The sequence below is a fragment of the Eretmochelys imbricata genome, chromosome 9 (genome assembly GCF_965152235.1).
Source record: "Eretmochelys imbricata isolate rEreImb1 chromosome 9, rEreImb1.hap1, whole genome shotgun sequence".
Lineage (NCBI taxonomy): Eukaryota > Metazoa > Chordata > Testudines > Cheloniidae > Eretmochelys > Eretmochelys imbricata.
This window is the reverse complement of record NC_135580.1, coordinates 74,056,611-74,078,671: the sequence shown is the minus strand read 5'-3', so window position 1 is coordinate 74,078,671 and position 22,061 is coordinate 74,056,611. Positions and strand designations below refer to the sequence as shown.

General features: G+C 38.6%; 1 protein-coding gene across 1 annotated transcript in view; it reads left to right on the top strand.

The window, feature by feature from the left end:
- The window catches only part of LOC144270092 (connector enhancer of kinase suppressor of ras 2-like), a 470,860-nt gene that overhangs the window by 360,233 nt on the left and 88,566 nt on the right, over positions 1 to 22,061 (top strand). The window contains exon 15 of the mRNA XM_077826316.1: positions 13,575 to 13,609. Within this exon, the coding sequence (XP_077682442.1) occupies positions 13,575 to 13,609 (35 nt within the window). The remainder of the gene's footprint in view (positions 1 to 13,574; positions 13,610 to 22,061) is intronic.

Sequence of the window (22,061 nt, the reverse complement as noted above, 5' to 3'; positions counted from 1 at the left end):
TTAATTACCCTCACTGTTAAAAATGTATGCCTTACAGAACATGGCAGCCTAGTTCCTTAATAACTCAGGCTACCATGAACACATCATATCTGTCCTCTGCTTTTTACACTGTCTTTCCTTTCCAGGTCAAATTCAGGGTGTTCATTCTTATCTTCAAGGCAGGCAGCTGTCTGCGTCCAGGTTACCTAATTGCTAAAGCTCCATGACAAGGACCACAGAAGACAACTGTGCTCCTCAGGCACATTCCCCCCTCCCTAAAATTTGTCCATTGTAAGGACAAATTTTGCCTGTGCAAGAGACAGAGCTTTCTCTGGGAATATTCCAAGACTGTGGAACAAACTCACACTGGAAATAAGAACCATCACAAACCTCATCACCTTTTGCTCAAAGTGCAAGGTGCACTTCCTGGACTTTGCTTTTGCTAATGTAAACAGGTAGCACATGGTACATATAATATATTAAATTATAATTTAAGAAAAATTTTATTGAAATAAAACTCCAAACAAACTCCACACAATTTCTTTTTGGGGAGAGGATAAGGGAACAAATGTGACAGCTTAGTCATATTGCTCAGCTTGGTCATATTGCTTCAAGACACAGAGCTGTTACAGTGCTGGGGCTGTATAAGAACCTGATTAGAACAGAAGTTTACATTTTTAATTAATAATAGAACAGTCATATTAACATTGATCAAGACTAGTAGTAGTTTATTAAAAAATCTGAACGTATGTTAAAAATGTAGTACCGTATTTTATTTTTTCAGTGGCTGAGGTTATATGAAATAAAAACAATTCACTTGCAGTGGAGTGGAGAAGCCAACTTAAGCAAAGAGTCAATCATCCAATGAAGAAGTGATATCTAGAATATCAGCAACATTAAACAAGTGGGAGCCATTTAAATTATGAGGTACAACCAAATAGAAATAGACTGATTCTTTTGACAATGAGATAAAATATTGGCTTGATTTTCAGAGTTGTGGTGTGCTTTTGGCTCTGACTTCGATGTGTGTGGTGAATTCTCAGGACCTTTTGAAAATTAGACAATATATGAATAATATAAATATACAACCCACCACAGGGTTTGAAACCGCTCTTGATCCCCAGAATCATAGGTCCATGTTCTGCCAAACCACAAGGCAATTATGTTTCTACTAGCATGCATCATTTTTAATTTTGACTTGTGGGAAATTACATATGTTAAATAAGTTATGGGAGAACTACTCTGTTCTCTAAACTCAATAGAAACATAAATAAAATAATCAGGATAGAGCTTCCATTATTTATGTTTTAATATGTGGTCAAACAAAGCCTATTTCCTCATTCATACCAATGGAAGAAAGGTAGACTTTGTGGGTAAGACACAACAGTGGGAGGCAGGAGGGTTCTTTACCTAGCTCTGCCTTAGCCTTCCTCATAATCTCTTTCTGTGTCAGTTTCTTCGCATATAAAATTGGAATACCTTCTTCACAGGGCATCCTGGGGTTAAATTGCTGGTATCAATAAAATGTTTTTTGAATGTAAGATGGAAGGTGCTCTAGCAATGCAAATTATTTTGATAATATTCAAGTGCATACAAACTTTACATATTGAACTTAGTTTTTTTTCTCATTTAAATAATAGAAAATTAAAAGCCTAATAATAATAATAAAAGCCTAATCTATGGTTTTTGTCTATTTCCTAACATTTTACCTATTATTCTCCACAAATAATGCATTTATTAACATTAAAATGATTTCTTTATGTAATGTTCAAGTGATTAGGACTATGCAGAACAACTAAAAAAGCTTGGTGTTTTGAGTGTAATGTCCCAATTTCTGTTACACTAATCTCTCTTTAAAAGAGAGTTTAGTACTTGTGAAAGGTGACAGATAGTGCTGGAAAATGAAATCTGTTAAAAAAAGATTACAGCACAGGTAGCTACAGTGCCATCTGCCTTACGCTGAACCATCAATGTGTCTCCATCTTGTTCTGGGAGGACTATCTCTAAGCATATGTCTCCAATACAAAAAAAAAGTGTCTTCTTTACTCAGGTTAGCTAATCCAAGTTAGCCAAATCCAGTTAAAATAGCAGATTAGCAGTGTCAGAGAGAGCGTCTATGTCAGCCTGAGGTGAATGCATGTTTCTAACCCAAATTAAAATCTGAGTTGCCATGTCTTCATTTCTGTTGTAACCCAAATTAGCTAATTCAGGTTAGCTAACCCAAGTTAATAACTCACGTTTTTTGCAGTGTCAACACACCCTGAAATGATAGAGGGTTCCAAATTAAGTCAAACCGTAACCAGAAAGGATTCTAGTTAGTGCCAGCTGTGCTGGTGGATGTGACCAGATTAAAAAATCACTAAAAAATGGACTGAATTGTATAAACTACCAAACAACCTTTTGACTAAAATAATTTTTAGGCCCTGATCCTGCAAAGGCTTAAGCAAGTGCTTAACTTTACATACTGCTCACAGCCATGTAAAGTTAAGCACAAACTATGCATACATCTATGCAGGACGGAGCCCTAATCACCATTAGCTGTATTTGAACTGGTGACCGCAAGACTAAAGACTGTATTGTTACCAATCCTGTTCTATCCTGTTCCCCATGTTCATTTTCAAACTTGGTTTAATTTATCTCATTGACTGCTGACTGAATAAAACTGATGGTTTTCATTTGCAGACTTTTCTGTAAGCTTGGGTACTATCTACTATTTTGTTCCCCAGAATTTAAAAACTTTAAGCGTGAGCTGTGAAAAAGTTATTTGTACTCAATTCTAGTTTAACAGATTGATTAGAATTAGGTGACAATGTGCCCTTTAGAACATTTGGTATCTCAAGGGAAAGTAGTAGAGTGCATTTTAAAACACGATTTTCCCTGCACAGACCTGCTTTCCCTATTGTCAGTCTTGATCTTTCATCTGCTGTAGAGAAACTTGCATGGGATTAAATTTTCATCATTGTGATTCTTATTTTGTATATGCTTTTTTTAATAATTGTGAAGCAAACATTTAATAGCGCCTACATTTAATAGCTCACATGTTCATTACATGAAGTTTTTTTTCTGGTTGCTATAGGTTTAGCTAGTCATATCTAATTTTACTTCAAAACACCCACTCTTGTGAAATGTAGGGCTTTTTACCTGGATTGTCACCAATTCGATTTGGTTTTGTGCACATGGAGAAAAGGGGTTTCATATGCATGCAGCATTTCAATGCAAGTGAATTATGTGTTAGATTGGTACACATCCATTGACTTCAATTTTACAGTGCATTCTTGTATCTGATGTAAAGTTTGAATGTCACCAGTTAGATCACTAGTTCTGGATCATGGAAATAAAACATAATTTATGCAGGGTTTTTTTTTCAAAATTTTAGACCAGGTAATATGTGGGTGAGAAATGTATGTTATGCTAGAGGATGCATCCTCATTGTCTGGCTCTACCGAAAGAAGGGGAGGAAACACTAGATATGGTTTTAATCAGGCTGCAACTTTATTATTAGATGTCTGGGACTACCTGGCAGATAAAAATGTACAATGCAGGTAATTCCATGTTCATTCAGTATCTAGCCAGAGGGCTTCCGCCACCTCCCCTCTTTTTGCATCTAGGACCCCAGCCAACCCATTGCTAGGACCTTACCATTCCCACCCCCCAACCCCAAACAAGGGTTAAGGTAGACTATAAGAAAGGGAGGTTGGCTCCTTGCTGTACCAGTCATAGGAGCCCCAACCCTGCCCCCCACCTCCCCCACCACCCCCGCATTCCCCTCCTTTAACCAACACCTCCTTTTGAAGTCCTTTAATCAAGCCATTTGTCCAGTCACTGTATCCCTTCCCTATGGAGTACCTACACTGGACCTCTGCCACACACTTAAATAATGAGCTGTGATATCATAACTTAACATCCTTCCCTACTCACTATAACAAAGCTCTCCCTGAACCCACTGTGGGAAAAGCAAAACAAAAACAAAAAAAACACTCCACCTAGGCCAATCTAGTGGTGAGGGAAAAATTCCTTCCCAGCCCCCCTAGAAAGGAGTGGCTAGCACAGTGTCCACAGTAGGTCCTTACCAAACCTGTTATTTTGACACCTCAAGGGGAGGGAAGGTGGGTGCTGCTCCTCCTGGTCCAGGGAAAAGGGGTTTCTCCCCCCTGGCCTTGCCCCTTTTGAACTCCCCAGCCATTCCAGTCCCGGGGATGAGTCAGCGTTGCAACGCTGACCCACTCCCCCACTTTGCATCAGTTTCTGAACCTCACACCCCTTCTGGCTGTAAGGAGCTATTCCCTCTCCCCTGAAATCTGGACAATGCCTCTCTGCTCTGCTTAAAGGTGTGGTGTGGTCTAGTGTACAGCAATTTCTGAAAGTTTAGCCTGGGCTGCAAAGCTCAGATGCCGATTCAATTTTCCAAAAGTTCAAAGGAGTTCTAGTTAGGGCCCATTTATACATGTGTTTATTTGTAGTGCACAGTACAGCCAGCACTTCATTGTACCATCATTTTCTGTGACCTGAGATGGATTGTTCATTTACAGATTAAAGCAGTGCTTCACCAAAATGACAATAAATTCTTATCTCAAAGTAAAGAGAGACATGGTGTAGTGATGTGGTGCTTATGTTGAAAGTTAGGTGCATATTTCATATGTAGATGTTGATCCTGTACCCACTGACATCAACAGGAGTGTTGTCATCAATGTCAATGAGTGTATGATGAGCTCCTTATTATTGTAAAAACCATATGAATCCTGAAATAAATAAGAAATACATACATATTACAGGTGCAGGAAGCATTGCTTGTGTACAGCGGTATGCTCTTTGTAAGTATGTCAGCAGCACACCCACATACCAGTTGATTTATCAGAGGTGGTTTGCTCCAGGGTGATCTATTTCACTGAGGCCGTCCTCATTACTTGTAATATTCTTAATTTCTTGTTCAATATTTCAATGTGTTTCTAAATCTAGAAATGCAGATACCCCATGTTCATTCATATCTAGCCAGGGGGCTTCCGCCAGCCCCCCTCTTTTTCCATCCAGGTCCCCCAACCAACCCATTGCTGGGACCTTACCATCCCAGCATGTACATGCTTTGTGTACATTGGGAACACTTCTGGAAAAAATGCTTCATTGATTATTATATAGAGTAGGAAACAGTTAAACGGACTGAACAAGTTTTCCATTTTTCAGTGTCTTGAATTAATAACTCCAGAATGAAGAGGCATGTGAGGAAAAAAAATCGTTTAATCTTTTAATATGAATAAATCATAGATGGATGGCAGTAGTGTGGTTGAAATGATGATGCCGCTGTCTCTAAAAGTTCTTTTACTAAGTTGCTTTAGCTGTCCAGTATAATTCTAGGGAGATCAGCTTGGTTCATTCATATTTTAATAACACTTTACTGCAGTAGAAATTCTGACATTTATTAATCAGGATTTTATTGTAACGCTTTTAACTGATACTGTGCTGCTGACAGGTATGGTATGCTGAATGGTTTTTCACATTGTTTCAAGAAAATGTAAATGAATACTTTACTCTTCCTATAGATAGCTCCAACATAAGTTTTCTTTTCTTGTAGGCACTGAGGCTTGTGCCTCCTAATTTACTGGGGTGGGGGGAGGAGGAGGAATGAAGTCACTTTTAGTATTCACCTGCTTAAAATGGAAAACCTATTAAAGAATTTTATGCTGAGTGGCGGCTCATACATTATTACTAAGCAATCATTTCAGACAATGAAATTCCCTCACTTCCTAGGGCAAGGGTGCAACATTGTTATCATAGACATACTTTTCATCCGCTATAAAATCTTATTTGAAGGGAGGCCATCGTTTGATATCAGCATTAGATAAGTTACTGTAACTGGATCAGTGAGAGAGAGTGGCATTGTGTGCAGCAACAAGAGGAAACAGACCCGTCATTCTTAACAATATATAATGCAAAATGGCTAGGAAGCTAAGAGGGGGGAAAGGATATAAAATAAAGATGATACTTACTGTCTTGCCATTTACATTGTATTACAGATGTTGTTATACTGGCATGTATTCTGGTTTTGATTAAAAATACATATTTACCATAGCAACATTTTAATCCAAAAGACATTCCATAAATCAAATATGAAAACTAATGTATAATAATTACACAGGATCTCCTCAGAATATTTGAAACATCTTGGCAAAGTATGCAGCTACATTTGTCACTACCATGTATTCTGAATGTCAGTCAATCACATCTGAAGCAGAATGTGCAGTTGAAATATAGAGTATCAATACCAGTCACTGATTGCAATCGTCCTGCTTGTTCTCTCAAAGGTGGTTGTGTCAATCAATGGAAATAGATGTGCAAGAAATTAACATTTAAATTTAACATCTTCTTTTCCATGCAATTTCTAGAGACATTTACATGTGACTTGGCGTCTTTGGAGGGTTCAGCAAAATTGTCTCTCTTGCTTTACTGAACAAAGATTTAAGACTTTTTAAAATGCTTTATACATGTAGCATGCAGGTGGCAAAAAGTATCCTTCTGATCACCATAATGCACTGCCTATGTAAAGGTAAATAGCACAATCCTCACTCTCATTTTGTGAAATGGACACCTTATCAGAGGGTGAGTATGATTTCTTATTTAAATGTAGGTACAGAATGACAATAATACTTTGCAATTATGTATTATTTTTCATCTGAGGATCTCCAAGCACTCTTTACAAACATTAATAGAGTTTAATAACACCTTTGTGAGGTAAGGAAGTCAGTTTTTTGGCTGCACTTTAAAAATGGGGAAAGCAAAGGACAGAGTTCAGGGCTGAAAACTTAACATTGTGTACTTATAGTTAAGAACCTAAATAAATGTCTTTCTTTTTTCAGAGATGCTGATCATCTGCAGCTACCATTGAAGTAACTGAAGTCACTGTAAAAATCAGGCAACTTATTTTGGTGCCTAAATAATGTCTTAGGTGCTTAACTTTATACACCAAAAGTTTGGTATTTTTGGCATAAGTAACTTATGCAAGGTCTTAGAGTTCAGCAGTGGCAGATCCAGCAATAGTGCTCAGGACTCTTAATTCCCGGTCCTATGTGCTAATCATTAAGAGAACATTCCAGCTTGGAAAGATGTAAATTTTCCAAGATGGATACATTTTATTAATCCTGATAACCTTTGTGCAACCTTTGTGAAACTTCACATGCTGATTTAGAACCCCAAGCATGTCTTTGGTATGGACTGTCAACTCTCATATTTTAAACAAGTGCAATGGCAATGTCGTTAATGCCTTCGTGATAGCAAGTGCCATTTATATGTGTATTCATTGCACACTTTGCTCTTGAAGGAGACTGTCTGTCTGAAGTATTATGGACATGACAGGAGGAGTAATTAAGAAAAATGGTGGTGAGTAGAGCCACTGCAAAAAATATATATCTAATGCAAATATCTTCCCGCCGAAATCTTTCAAACCTTACCAAGGTAAACAGTCAGAAAGGAAAATTAATGAACCTAATTGGCACCCAATTCCAATAGATATAGTATACAAATTCTTACATCTAACATCAGGATAGCCTCAGACTGATATCTTTCTAGATAGTGACAACTTGCAATACATGTCTGGAATATTTAAACCCTACTTGGATATCACTAGAATGAATGACTTTTTTGAAAGTGTATACATAGGATGTATTTGAGCTTTGGTGTTCCTTTAAAAAAATAATTTTACAGATCTGTAGCCTGGATCTATATTGGATTCATAACGTAATATTAACACATTCCTAACTCAGGCTCAAGAATCATATTTGATTTATCATTTCCATTTCTTAATGTTTAATTGAAATTTAAAACAATATCATACAGGGATGAAGGACAGTCTTGTAGCTTTTTATTATTTATTGCTATTTATTTCTTACATAGAACGATAGATAAACATGGTGCTTTACAGATAAATAATAAAAGAAAGTTCCTTTTCCTGAGCAACTTCATCGAAAATTTACTAGTAGAAATGGCACAGTAAAGGGTAACAAACAAAGGATGGTTGGGTGGGTGGATGATGTTGGGTTATATGAACAAAAAGAGTTACAAGTGTAAAGGATTGTGTTATGTGATTTTTTTACTTGAACATTTTAGAATTTTATGAAGGTAGACATTGTAGTTTCCTATTTTTTGTACATTAATATAATATGTTTGTAGTTTGAGACAGTAAAGTGGGGCAGGAGCTGTGGAGAAGAGGTTAGCTTTGGAAAGCTAAGTAAAGTTACTTTTGAAGAATGAAGGAGAATGAACGGTACAAAGGATCTGAAAAGATTTTGCCAGCTTAGGGAATAGCATGAGAAAGTTGTAGTTGCTGGTGAGAGGAGTAGAGCAATGTGGCATGACAAGTTAGGAGAATGTGGGAGATGAGATGTAGACAGAAGAGACTTAAAGGTGAGAATGAGAAGTTTTGATACCTCAATTTTATTCCAGTTTTTGCAAATCACTTAACTTCTTTGTGGCTAAGTTTCCTCATCTGTAAGTTGGAAATAATACTACCGACCTCACTGAAATATTGTGAGCTTAAATTATTTAAAGTCTGAAAAGAATATGGAGATTCTCAAATGGAAGGTGTTATAGAAATGCAAAACATATTAGGCATCCAAATCCATTTTGGCTAACTTTAGACACTCAAAATTGTAACACATTGTTGCAAACTCTCACGATGTTTTTCTGAGTGTAGTGATGTTCGGTTGTTTGTTTATCTGTCTCATGAAAACGCAATGAAAGGCTGCCAAGTTGTGGATTTTCCGTTATTCAGAATGGCTGCAATCTCCCATTACTCTCAATGAAGCTGAAGCCAGCAAGATGACTGCTATTTCCTTACAATCTATCTGTATGTGGACGTGAGGCTGCCCCAATAAAGATAACTGCCAATGACTACTCTTTTCAATGAGACAGAAACCATGCCCACAGCAAAATGGCTGCCACTCTATTTTTGTGAGGGCTAGACAAGACACTGTTAGGACACTGGGACTGTGAGGAGCAGGCTGAGCACTGTAAAATGTGAATGGGGAGACTGAGTGGGGAGCTGGAGGCAGACTTAAGGGCAGCAGAGGAATTTGAGGGGCAGGAAGCCAGTGGGGATTGTAGTGAGGTGGAGTGGCCTCCCACTGAGCCGTGCCTGCCCCTCGGAAGTCAGAGAGCGGAACAGGAAGTATTAAGGGTGGGGCCTGGAGCTCAGTCAGGCTGCAGCTGCCAAAGGAGACAGACGCCTTCCGGCTGCTCCCAAGCTGAGAGACTACTGCAGACCTCTGCGCAGCTGAGGACTGGCCAGAGCTGCCAGAGCCACCCACTGGCCAAGCCACGGAGGAGTTGCCAGGACTGCCATGGGCTTTCTACCCTGATGACCCAGAGGACCCCCTACGGATCCAGGTACATCCCGAGTGGGAGATAGGAAGTGGCGCAGGGGCAGCTGACCCTAGTCTGGCTGCAGCACTGCCTGAGATAAGGTCAGCGCGTTGTGGTCAGGATCCCGCCACTGTTAGGGCCCTGGGCCGGGACGCAGTGGAGTCGGGTGGGCCTGTGTCACCCCTACCTCTACCACTGCACCCCTGATTGTGCAGTTTTGTATGCTACTGTTTCCCCAGGTAGGCACTAAAACTCCCAAAGTCTTTTATCTAATTTGTAAGAAATTATTTTGGGTTAAAAGTGTGTTATTTCAAAACTATGTACTTCACTTAATCACTTCTGCATCTGTGTAAGTGTGTCAGAAAGATGCAGACATATTAATATCGGATGAGAAATAAGCTAAGTAAATAGTCTAATATAGACAATATGTTCAGAGAAACTTAAGGTGGACACCAAAATGGGATGCCATAAAGATAATTTTAAGAGCTGGACTTCCTTAAAAGAAAGGCAAGGGACAGCTTGTGTCTTTAACAGACTCTTCTTCTTCCTTAACTTTCCTGTAAAGTATTAAAATAATTCTTGTGTTCATCTTATACATTGATTTAATTATTGAGTGTACTAATTGACAAGCCAGATGAATTGAATCATTCATTTATTGATTGAATTTCAGTTGTAACCTTAATTTGATCATTTGATTAGTTCAGAGAAATTAGAAGGAAATTAGTTAGTGGCATTTTTGTTGGCTTATTCTTTTAATAAATCCATAAATCCTGGTAGGATCCTTCCATATTCAAAGCAGCAACAGAGTACTGGAGAGTCAGGCCCAAGGAATGCCTGAATGTAATGAAGTGGGTAATTATAGATCTCACCAAGAACCATCATCTGTCTTTGAGCTGGTTTACACTCACTTTTTATACCAGTTTAGAAACCCATTTAGCTAAATTGGTGCAACCCTCATAGTGTGTGTGCAGTAATACCTGTATAAAGGTGCTTTTAAAGCTTTTACTGCTTTATGGGAAGCTTATTTCCATATATTTAATCAGTATAAAAACTGTTTAGAATAGACAAGCCCATTTTTAAATATCAAATTGACATTGGAACTCAAATGGCAATCCCATTCATTATTCACCTACTTTTGAATTTAAGCAAATCATTAGAAATTGCAATAATATAGAGCTCTCTCTGTGTGTAGGTGTAGCTCAGTCAGACTAGCATTATTCCATTTGACATAGACTGTGTAAGTGAGATCGGAACCATGCCCCATTCTGTGTAAATAATGGCACAATTTGCTGTTTGTTAAATACAATTTTATGAACCATAAATTATGATGTTTTGTAACATTTTAAAATAATCTGCTCATCCATTTTTGTAAATTCATCTTATACTGTGTTAGGTACTTATAAAGCTATAAAACTAATGATAGCTGGGTGTAAATGGGGAAACTCCATCACTATCCTCTGATGTCCCAGAAACCTCTTAGTCTCTCCAGTAAGTGGCAACTTCACGTGAATTTATTTATATATCCATCTCCACCACCAACACAGTATTTATAGTGTTTTTGTCCTTTAGCACACAGCCCTGGGTGGGGAACAGAGGTCTCCCTGCCTTGAGATCTCATAGCTACTGGACTCAGCTAGCCCAGATTCTCCTTTTTATACCCCCTCAGATGATGGCTAATTGGTTCATCAGCCCTCCCAACCTGATCAGCTAATTAGCTGCATATCCCCAATCAGCCTTCTCCAGTGAAGCTGACTAATGCTTAAGAGATCAGAGCGCTGGCTCATCTGTTAGCTCCCAGCACTCTGTCACACTGGGCTCAAAGATGTTAATAAAGATCTAAGAGTCTAGTTTTATCATTTGTCCCACCAATTTAACTGAGGACAGAATTGAGCTCTTATGGCTATATTAAGTCATTATCAGGCTGTGCTGCACTACAGGAGAGTCAGGGAGAACATAAGAATGGCCATACTGGGTCAGACCAATGGTCCATCTAGCCCAGTATCCTTTCTTATGGCCACTGACAGCGGCCAATGTCAGGTGCTTCATAGGGAATGAACAGAACAGGTAATCATCATGTGATCCACTCCTGTCATCCAGGCACATCATCTGGCAGTCAGAGGCTTAGGGATGCCCAGAGCACGGAGTTGCATCCCTGACCATTTTAACTAATAGCCATTGATGGACCTATGCCTCATGAACTTATCTAATTCTTTTTTGAAGGCAGTTATAGTTTTGCACTTCACAATATCCCCTGGCAATGAGTTCCTTAGGTTGACTGTGTGTTGTGTGATGAAGTACTTCCTTTTGTTTGTTTTAAACCTGCTGCCTATTAATTTCATTGGGTGACCCATGGTTCCTGTTAAGAGCACTTTTCCTGTGGGAGCCTTGGTAGGCATTGGCCCAGATTTTGAGCTGCATCCAAAGAGTGCACAGCCCAGCTCAAGGTGGTAGGGCAAAGTTGGCTGTATGTCACCCTTGTATCCCCTGGATTCTGTGGGTAAGTTACAGCAGTCTGAAGGCTCTTTTAATTTATGCTTGGCTGCCTCTAGCTCCAGAAGGCCATTCCATCAGCTGGGAATGGCTGGAGTGCAGAGGCACTCAGGCAGTTCCCCTGTATCCAGGGACAAGGACAGCCACTGTGTCTGCTCTGTGCTTCCAGGGAAGTCCCCTTATGTAGAGTTTAAAAAGCAGAGCAGACCTAAAGGAATATCTTCACATCTAACATACACCCGTGTAAATCTGGAGTAACTCTATTAATGCAGTGGAATTACTCCAGATTTATACTGGTGTAACAGAAGTCAGCATCTGGTCCAGCATAGCTAGGTGAAAAGAGCAGGATTTGTTCCTTTAGAATTTTGTATCAAAATCCTGTGAAACTTTGTGTAGTTTCAACACAAAACTAGATTCTCCTTCAATATGGTGTAGGTTTTATAGCTTGCACAAATTCCTCAACTTTGCTTCTACATATAAATCCTATATATGTAGGATATATATAGGAGCAAGGTTATTATTCAAAAATTCTCTTTGACATTTTTGTTCATAACCTAGATAGTTAAAGAAAACCAATAGACTTTGTTTTATTCTGTGTAGATTGTTATGCGGTGCTCATGACCATAGCATGTGAGTGCCTTCCAGTAAGGCATTTAGCAACATGACTACACATCTGTCACTTGTTGTTTGTTCTCTCTTCTTCTTCCCACTGCATATGCTGTGGAATGTCTTGTCTTGGTAGGTTAGTTTGGTTGGTTTGTTTGTTTTTTAAATGTTCATATTGCTATGTATTTACGTTCAGGAAGGCAAGGTCAAAGAAATATGCCTTGCACTTGAAGACTTCCTGTCCCTACACTTGAAATATGCACACAGGACAGATTAAAAATTTCTTTCCTCTCTGAGCCCATGTATGCTTGATATCGTCATGGTAAAACTTTAATGTAATGGTATTAAGATGCATACACATCTTCCTACATAGGAAATTCAGAGGAAGAAAACTAGTACGTGCCTAGGCTCTTACAGTATACTGTTTGTCACTGTTGCTGACTAAATGGTAAAAGTTTTCAGGGTTCATTTTTTAAAACTTTCACATAATATCTGTGTTTCCAAATACATAAATGGTATGAAAAATTTAGAATGTATATGTTTGTGGTTTCAAGCTGTTTGGTTGATTTCATGAGAATAAATTATTTTATTGGTTTCTTAACTGGTGAGAAAACTTCTTCCCCCTCAGGGAAACTTGGTTTAAGTTCTACTAAACAAAACATTTCGCAAAAGGTGTTCTTTTTAATCCACGGATCACTTACTTCTGGAATATAAATAGTTATCTAAATCCTCATATGGATGATTTCTGTGCAGCAAAGTAAGTTAAATTGACAGTTTCCTCCTTTTCCTTAAAATCCCCACTCAGTTAATTGGAAATGCAAATATTATAGTATATGCCCTATTCTGAAGAAAATACAATTTCTTAATCCTAAAGCACATTATGTATTTTAAAGAGCCTTTATTACAATAACCTCATCAGCTGAGGTTTATTTGATAAATGCAGAATTTTTTAACATTATATCTCTGTGGTGAAATCACTTTTAGTTGAAATTTAACTAAGTTTTCAGTTTCCTTTCTCTTAGAGTTACTGAGCTGCTGTTATGGTTTATATCTGTGACCTCATTTTCCTACAGATAGTGTGGTTTTGATCACAGAAGGAAGTATTTTTTTCAAACCAGATACTAAATACTACTTTTTATTCTTCTCTACAGAGAGCAGGGGAGACAATCGGTGGAGATTCTGAAAGGTAATTTCTTTTTTGTCATCTTGCATTTGAATGTACAAAACTGTTGCGTTCATATTCATTATATTTTAAGAAATTAGTTGTGCTTTTCACTTTTGTAGGGGTATTTTTTGTTTTGTTTTTCTGAGAGACTGAAGTAATTTCCAGATTTTAGTGAGAAAAACATTGATCTCAGTGAATATATTTAATGGCTTCCCCTGCTGATTGCTTCAAGTATGAACATAGGTTTTAGACTTAAAGGGTTTCTTGAACTTTTTTTTAAACTAAAATAGTATCAGATATAAATGAAAATAAATTAAAGCTGTAATACAAAGTTGAGAGAGCAAATGTCTTCCCCTTTCCTTTCTTTTTCTCATTCCTTATTTATAAGGATTAACATTTCAAAAGCACTTTGAAGATGAAAAGTGTCACATAAATGTTTAGTAGTAGTATTTTTGGAAATCAACAATGAAATAGTCCTTTCTGTGAATATTTTTGTTCCATCAACATTTTAAAAATGCTAACCCCATCTGCACAAATATGTAAACTAATGTTTATCTTTCTTAGTATCTATTTAATAAATATACTAGGGCTAAGCAATTATTGTTCAATTTGCTCTTTAGTGTTTGTATTTGGTCAAATAGAATACAGAGAAACACAAATAATAGTGGCAATATCTCTGATTCATTTACAATTAGACTGATTATGCACAAAATATATAATAGATTACATCCAGTAAACTACATTAAAATAACATCGTTTGCAAAGTCAGATACTTGAACATTAGAAAATGCCAGAATTAAGGTTGTCCATGTGACATTAATTGAGGTCCCCTTCTGCATATGCATTATGATAGTCTTTAATTATATGATCACATCCTATTTTTTTCCATAGAAACACTGCCTCACTCAGCCTATGGATAATTATTCAGTGTTTCTTTTTATCCTTCTCATTCATTGCGTGGCACTAAGCCTTTTTTAACCATCCAAACATTCCGCTGAATAAAAAAAAATTAATTTTCTCATGGGTGTTTCAATGGTGCTTTCAAAATAGTATACAAATGCTTCACTAATAAGCACTAAAGAATTTATTTTCACAACACCCATGTTAGATTTGGTGGTATTCCTATCCCCATTTTACAGTTTGAGTACTGAGGCACAAAAATATTAATGTCAAAAGTACCCACTAATTTGGGGTTCCTAACTTGAGACACTTTTCAGAGTTCTTTTTAGCACTTTCTCTGCTCAAAGCACAGCTCCAAGACAACTTCAATGGCAGTTATGAGCACTTAGTACTTTTACAAGCCTGGCCTCAGCTGTCTCACATTATACACTCATAAAAGGAAGACCGCATAATTTGTCACCAACTGTGGTGTAAATGTTTGGCATAAGTGGTTAAGTCTAGCATCAAATAGGAACTCTGTGGCAGGGATAGACTCCAGTTCTCTAAGGTGGCATTCAGCCTCCTTAATTAGGAGGCTGTCCTTTCTCTAGTGCAATCCCCTGCCTCATTGCCTTCCAACTTCTGCAACGAATGGGACAGAAAAGAATCTCATTCACTACATACCCTGCTTCATTCCAGAGCACTGTCCATTCTGTGCACTGAATGAGACAGGACTTGTGGTAAAAAAAAAACTATGATCATGGAATTAAAGACTGTATCATAATGCATACATACAAAGTGGCCAACTTAAGGTTACACAGGTAACCTTTATAGTGGCATTTCCTAACTTTTTGGTGCTTGACCTTGCAACTTAACATTCTTTGAACAAAGTTTTTTTGTTTTAATGTGATTTTTTTAAAACAAAAATAAAACCTCTATCACATGGAACTATACTGACGCCCAACTTGAGTCATTTTATAATGGAAAGTGTCAGGCACCCTTACCTTCCAGCAGCACTACCAGCTCCTCCTATAATTATTACAAATGACAAGCCCATCCCCAAATATATTCAAAACTATCTGCTCATCTGCTATATAAACTATGGGTCAGATCTTTCAAAGACAACAGCCTGATGAGACCCAGGCTCCTTGGGAAAGCATCATCGACTTCACTTGGGCTCTGCGCAGTCATAGACATCTGCCCAGGCAGATCTTTGACCTTTATAACAAATTGTTTATAATATATAACAGAGTAGGTACATATTAAAAAACCCACATGCAAATATGTTGAAAAACACTCCTGTTATGTGCAAAATATGAGACTCATTACAATATAGTGCACTATATATCCATTAAAGAAAACAATTTCAAGTAAGTAGGCTGTCAAGTGAGCCTAAGTTGCTGATTTCCCTTGACAAGAAGGGCCTGGGAAAGTGCTCTGACCCTTTTGTTGCTATTTCTTGTAGCTTTGGAACCCTATGTGTGGATATCTATATAATAGCCAATTTGTGGAAGCTAGAGGCCCAAGGGAGAAGGCTGCAGTTCCTTGTGGTTGATCCTGGGTTGCTCTTTTTTTCTAGCTGTGATTGTTGACAGAAAGAGGCTGATGCAGACATGAGGCCACAAAATAATCTCCCTGGGAAAAAACTGTAGGAGGGTAAAAACCCAGTAGAAAACACTGAATGTAACTCAGAGGTCCTACCTAGTTCTTTTTTCAAAGGGGAGAAATTTGCATGTCCATTGAGAGGATAGGGAATGGAATCCTCAGTTTCTGTGTATCCTAGTGCTCTGTGAGCAATGTGACCACAGAGCCATGCCATCATCACTACAAAGAGTATAGGCAAAGAGCCCCTCAGAGCTATTTTGCTTGTCTCCCCTGTTAGGGTTATAGAAGGCACAGAGGAACAGTTATTTCTACTTAGAGAAATAAAAACTGTAGAACATTTCTCACTAGGAATTCCTTCTTGTCTCCATTCCCTCTTACTCCTAGCTCTACCATTTCACCTAGCTCCCCATTCCACCTATTGGGAGGCTTTCCTGCCCCATTTTGCTGCTCTTTGCAGAGTATAGTGGAAAGTTACATATGGTCTCGTTTTTTTATGTCTGGATCGTTGAGACTATGATTCTCCTCATCCTCCATCATCATTCTCCTCTGTTTCTTCATGCTGCTAAACACCCAGATAGAAAAGCAGAAGATGCTCCTTTATTTGTTGCCCAAGTATTCAAACCAAAAGGAAACAAAATTGTATTGTCCATGAAATTGCATGGGGATGTTACAAATCAATGTAGATGCAAATAACAAAAGTGCAGTGGAATCCCCATTTTCCAATTTCAGCCATAGAATTAGATGCCACAGTCTCCAAAAAGCTCTCATGAACTGTCATTCCACACACAAGGAATCTTGTTTATTGGGGAAAGGAATGCTCAGTTGTGTTGGAAAATCATTGCCAGCAAGAAGTTCCATAGCAACTGTTCTTAGTGTTTGTATTCAGTGAATATCAGTAACTACTCACTGGTGTTCATCTAAAAATGGTATTAATCATATCCTCAGTAAATATTGCATGCTTAAAAAAATAAGTTATTTAAATCATTGTAGTTAATGTTCAGGAGAAAAACAGGGAGAAATATTTTGTAGCCTTTTTTTACATGTATTTTCTTATATTTGCATTTTAAAAATGAGGCACCTTTGCTATTTTATGTTCCTCCGAGCAAGAAGTAAAATTTCATACAGTACAGTATCTCTCATTACAAACGTTTATTTGTATAATGAAATTTGAAGTCAAGGGAGTCACACCAGTGATGAATTTGGTCCCTTTTGTCTGTACTTTAATGGGTTCCACTTCACCACTTTAGAATGACTGGTGCAGTCAATCATAGATCCATTAAGGCAGAAAGAAAACATTTGGTATCAAGTGCTGTGGGCAATATGTTACTACTTACGTTCAATGTCAAAAGTTATAACCTGAAATATAGGCTGCAATGAAGGTTTTAAATGACAAAGTTGTATCTTCTATGTCCTTTCAGATATTTTTAGCAGTTTTAAATTATTTAAGATTGTGCTTGTGACCAGGGCCCTAGACCAAATGGTGCCCCAGGTGAGGAGCATCTTCGGCACCTCCCCCCTCCATTTGTTAAACTTTTGAATACCTTATTTTTATTGCATTTGTAGCCCATTTCATGACTTTGATGCACTATTGGCATGCATGATCTATCCCTGTCATATAAGACGATAAATTTACACTTTCACAATTACACAATAAAACAAGGTTCACAATATCGCAGCTGGCCTCTCACTTAACTTCACTTCATTCTTATATCTCACTGACTGAGTTCCGATGCCCTGCCCCTTATATACCTGCGAGGGCATGGATGACAGCATGTTAGAAGGTTCGAGGAAAATGTAGTTCTCCAAGTCTGGAAGGTTCCACAAGACTTAATATAGGTCTAGAACATTCTAGAAGGATAGTGAAAAATTAATCCACATATGGAATACTGGAAATATTTTCCTTCAAACATTCTATTTTCCCTTTTGTCGCTAACAACAAAAACAGCACTCCAAGCCCTGCTCCCCAAGCGGTTGCCTTGGTCACCTGCCCCTAAATCCGGCCCTGCTTGTGACTTCTGGCACAAATAAACCTAATGTTAAAAGGTTAATTTTTCTTCTTAGATCCCTTGTCAGTTTTATATCTGACTAGAGCAAAGTTTACACAGGAAATGAAAAACTGAAAGTGCATATTAACCTATCTGTACATCTCTTAACTTAAATTTAAGGGTCTTAATCTTCAGCTGGGACCAAACTGCACTTGGCATAGCTTTGGAGATGAGGCACAAAAGCTGGAGAATGCTTTTGCACACACACCCTTAACCTGGGGCCATCTGGTCACAAGTCTGGTCCCTTGTATAAAAGAGTACAGTCAGAGATGCACACTTTTACATTGGTTTCCGATAGCCTCAAGGGACGGGGTGTTCTGGCATCAGCGGATTACCAGGGCTCAGGGACAACTCAGCCATACCCATCTTATGGTGACTGTGTGCCACTTAAGGATTCCCACTGATGGGGAATCCTGAACTGCCAGTTAAGCCAGCATGAGTGTTGCCTTTTGCTCTTGGAACAGCACAAGCAGCCTTACTGAACCAGAGGATCTGGCCCAGAGATGTATATTGTTCTGCCAGTTTTAATGCAGTTGAATTTTTCCACATCATATATAAATAGGTGCTCTGATTTTCCTTTGTTACAGTTTGTTTCCTGTCACTTGATTTTAATTTTCATACCAAGTTAAAGGGAAAAAACATTGATGTTCACAGTTAATATTGATAAACCCTAACAACTTCCCATTGCCAGATCAGAAGTCACATTGCACCATTTTGTTCCCCGATTTGAAATTTAAAGCCTACCTTCTGTTGGTCACCAGCATTTAACTTGCTGGCCATCTGATATATATTTTCAGATCAAAAGGCAAGTTTTTATTTCCAACTTGTATTAGCCATTGATATAGCTGATCTCTTGTAGAGAAGGAAGACACATAACAGCAGGGGTGAAAGTAACTTAAAGGACTTACTGGTATGCTGGAGTCCTGAGCAAGGGAGCGGGGCCTCAACCGGAAGGGGCAGGGCCTTTAAATCAAGATTTAAAGGGCCCGGGGCTCCGGCTGCGGTAGCGGCAGCTGGGAGCCCCGGGCTCTTTAAATCATCGCCGGAGCCCCATGGTAGTGGTAGCTGCGGCAGGCAGGAGCCCCGGGACTCAGACGGTGATTTGAAGGGCTTGGGGTTACCGGCAGTGGCCCAGGCCCTTTAAATTGCCGTCCGAGCCCCAGGGCTCCCAGCTGCTGCCACTACTCCGGGGCTCTGGCAGTGGGGCTCCGGTGGCAATTTAAAGGGCCCAGGGCTCCAGCTGCCACTACCATAGTGGAGCCCCGGGCCCTTTGATTCGCAGCTGGAGCCCCGGGGGCTCCCGGCTACCACTGCTACCCCAGGGCTCCGGCAGCAGGGCTTTGGCAGCGATTTAAAGGGCCTAGAAGCTGCCCCATGCTGGTACGATTGGCTGTGTACCCGCTCTTGCGAGTACGCTGTACCGTGCTGGCTTACTTTCACCTTTGAATAACAGCCACCTGCATACAAACAACAGGAATGCATGCAGACCTGTTCAGCAAGGACCCATGAACGTCTTCACTTAGTGAAGGCCTGTAGGTGGAATGTACTGAATCCACCATTGGAGGAGATTGTCATTGCCTCTCTTTGGGAGAACAAGATGCCAGCATCTCTTAAAGCAGCAATTATTAGGTCTCTTCTCAAGAAACCATCTCTTGACATTAGCTTTTTATTGGCTCTGACCTTTGTTTTTTGATTGAACCCAGAGTAGTTTTAGGCAATTAGTCACCTGCCCTAGGGGTTATCTTATGGTGGGTTTTACAGGAATCTGTTCTGTAACCCTTCCAAGTCATGACAATATGAGGCTATTATGATATAAGGAAGTGGTTCTTCTGCCTTCAGTGTGTGTCTGTTACCCTTTTCAACATCTCTGTTTTGTCTGTCCTAGATGGTGCAGATGGTGGTCACTGGGTTGAAACTCAACCTGGATTAGACCGTGATAAAGCTTGTAGTCTTATTTTACCTCCATTGTTTGAGGAAGTTTGCCCTCCATGTTTTAGTTCTTTAAATGCCCAGGTAGCAGTAGTGGCCAAGAATGTATATTCTTTTGGGTGCAGCCCTCACTACAGTCAACCATATTTTATCAATAATATCTAAGTCTTCCTCTGAATCATCCATATCTTACCATTGTGCTATGACTCTTCCTGTGAAACCAATATTTTTATAGCCAATTCTATTATCAGAGACTGGTCTGAAATGATTGCCTACTTGTCCATGAGAACTTGAACCCCCCCATACGCTATCAGATCTGGAAAATGTTTAAAAGTGCTCACTGACTCCATTTTTAAAAATTACTGAATTTTTCTATTCAAAAATCTTGTCAGCTTTTATCTGAAATTATTGCATCCACACCCAGATATGATACATCTGGCTTCAAGAACATAGAATTGTATAAATAAAAGCTAGAAAGGTGATGGGTCCACTGACCCAAGATTGCTTTTTCACCAACATTGCCCTTAGAAACTATAAATAAATTGGTTAGTCTCTAAAGTGCCACAAGTACTCCTTTTCTTTTTGCGAATACAGACTAACACGGCTGTTACTCTGAAATATTTCAGTTTTGTGTGCCAATTTTCAATTCTCTCTCTTCCAACAGATGCCCCCTGTACTATAGTGTCGCCATTCAGAAACTATGCAACAAAACCAGTATCTTTAAAAAGCTGATCACATAACCTTTAGTCACCTTCACCTCCAGTAGCAGCTTTTGACAAATGTAAAATCCCCTTTTTTTTTTCTCCTTGTGACTTTCATAAATAAGAGAAAACTACAAGGTGGAGTCATCAGCAAATACTTTTGGATCTTGCTCATTGGTCAAATAATTTAATAAAAATAAGAGAAAGGATTAGCCTCCAGTTTGATCCCAGAGTTAATGGAGAACATATCTTATCTGTTTGTAATGCACCACAATTTTTTTTTTACTACTGACAATAATTAATAATCATTTAACCTTCTATCCATTACCAGTGGAGTAGGCAGTAGCTAACCAGAGGTATAAAAAAATGTATATTCAACAAGATAAATTGTTACCATCATCCAATCTACATACCAATACTAGATAAATGGTAGAACTGAATTAGTAGTAGGGATGTTTTTCAGACTTCTGCAATATTATGTGGAGAATAAGATATAGTAGAAGAAAGCTAAAATCATGCTGACTTGACCCAAATTAGGCTGTCATTTTCTCTTAATCACAGAAGCTCAGGAGGATCCTCACAACTTTTTCTTTTTTATTAGTCCATTTATGGCTTTGTGTCACTAATTATTCCTTCATCTCAGAAGGAATGGAACACAACTGGAGCCCATCAAATGTTGTTATTTAATCAGCCAAACAGGTACCTGTGGAGTGATGTGATGTCACAACATTCAAGGTAATGTTCTTATCTTTTAGACCAAACTCGTGGCCTTTATTTCAAGATTTGTTAATTGCAGCCTGTCAGCTGTGGAGAAACCAAAATGATAGCAGTTTTACTAGGAGTTAGAAAGGGGGTTAGGTTGTTCTGACACAATTGTAACTTTTACTTTAATGATCAATAACCTTGAAGGTGTCACAAAGAGAAATAGGATGATAAAATGAGGTGAACTAAACTTTGTTCCCTAGTGTGTGTGAACAGCAGCTATGAGGCTCCACTTCGTCAGAGGCTAGTCACATGACCAAGGAATACTTAACTTATTAGCACAGATCCTCAGCTGGTGTAAATCAGTGCAACTCCTTGGATTTCAATGGAGTGATGCTAATTTATGCCAGATGAAGAGCTGGCCCATAATATTTATGGGGCAGTTTAAATTTTTTTTTTTAATTTTTCTCTATTGAAAAATGAAAATCACGTTTCTAAAGAGGAATCCGAATGGACTATGAATTTATATGAATGGCACCACGTAGAATGGCTCTTCATATAGCCCTTATGTGGTAGTTCTGTATTAGCAGTTGCACTCATTTAGTGATATCT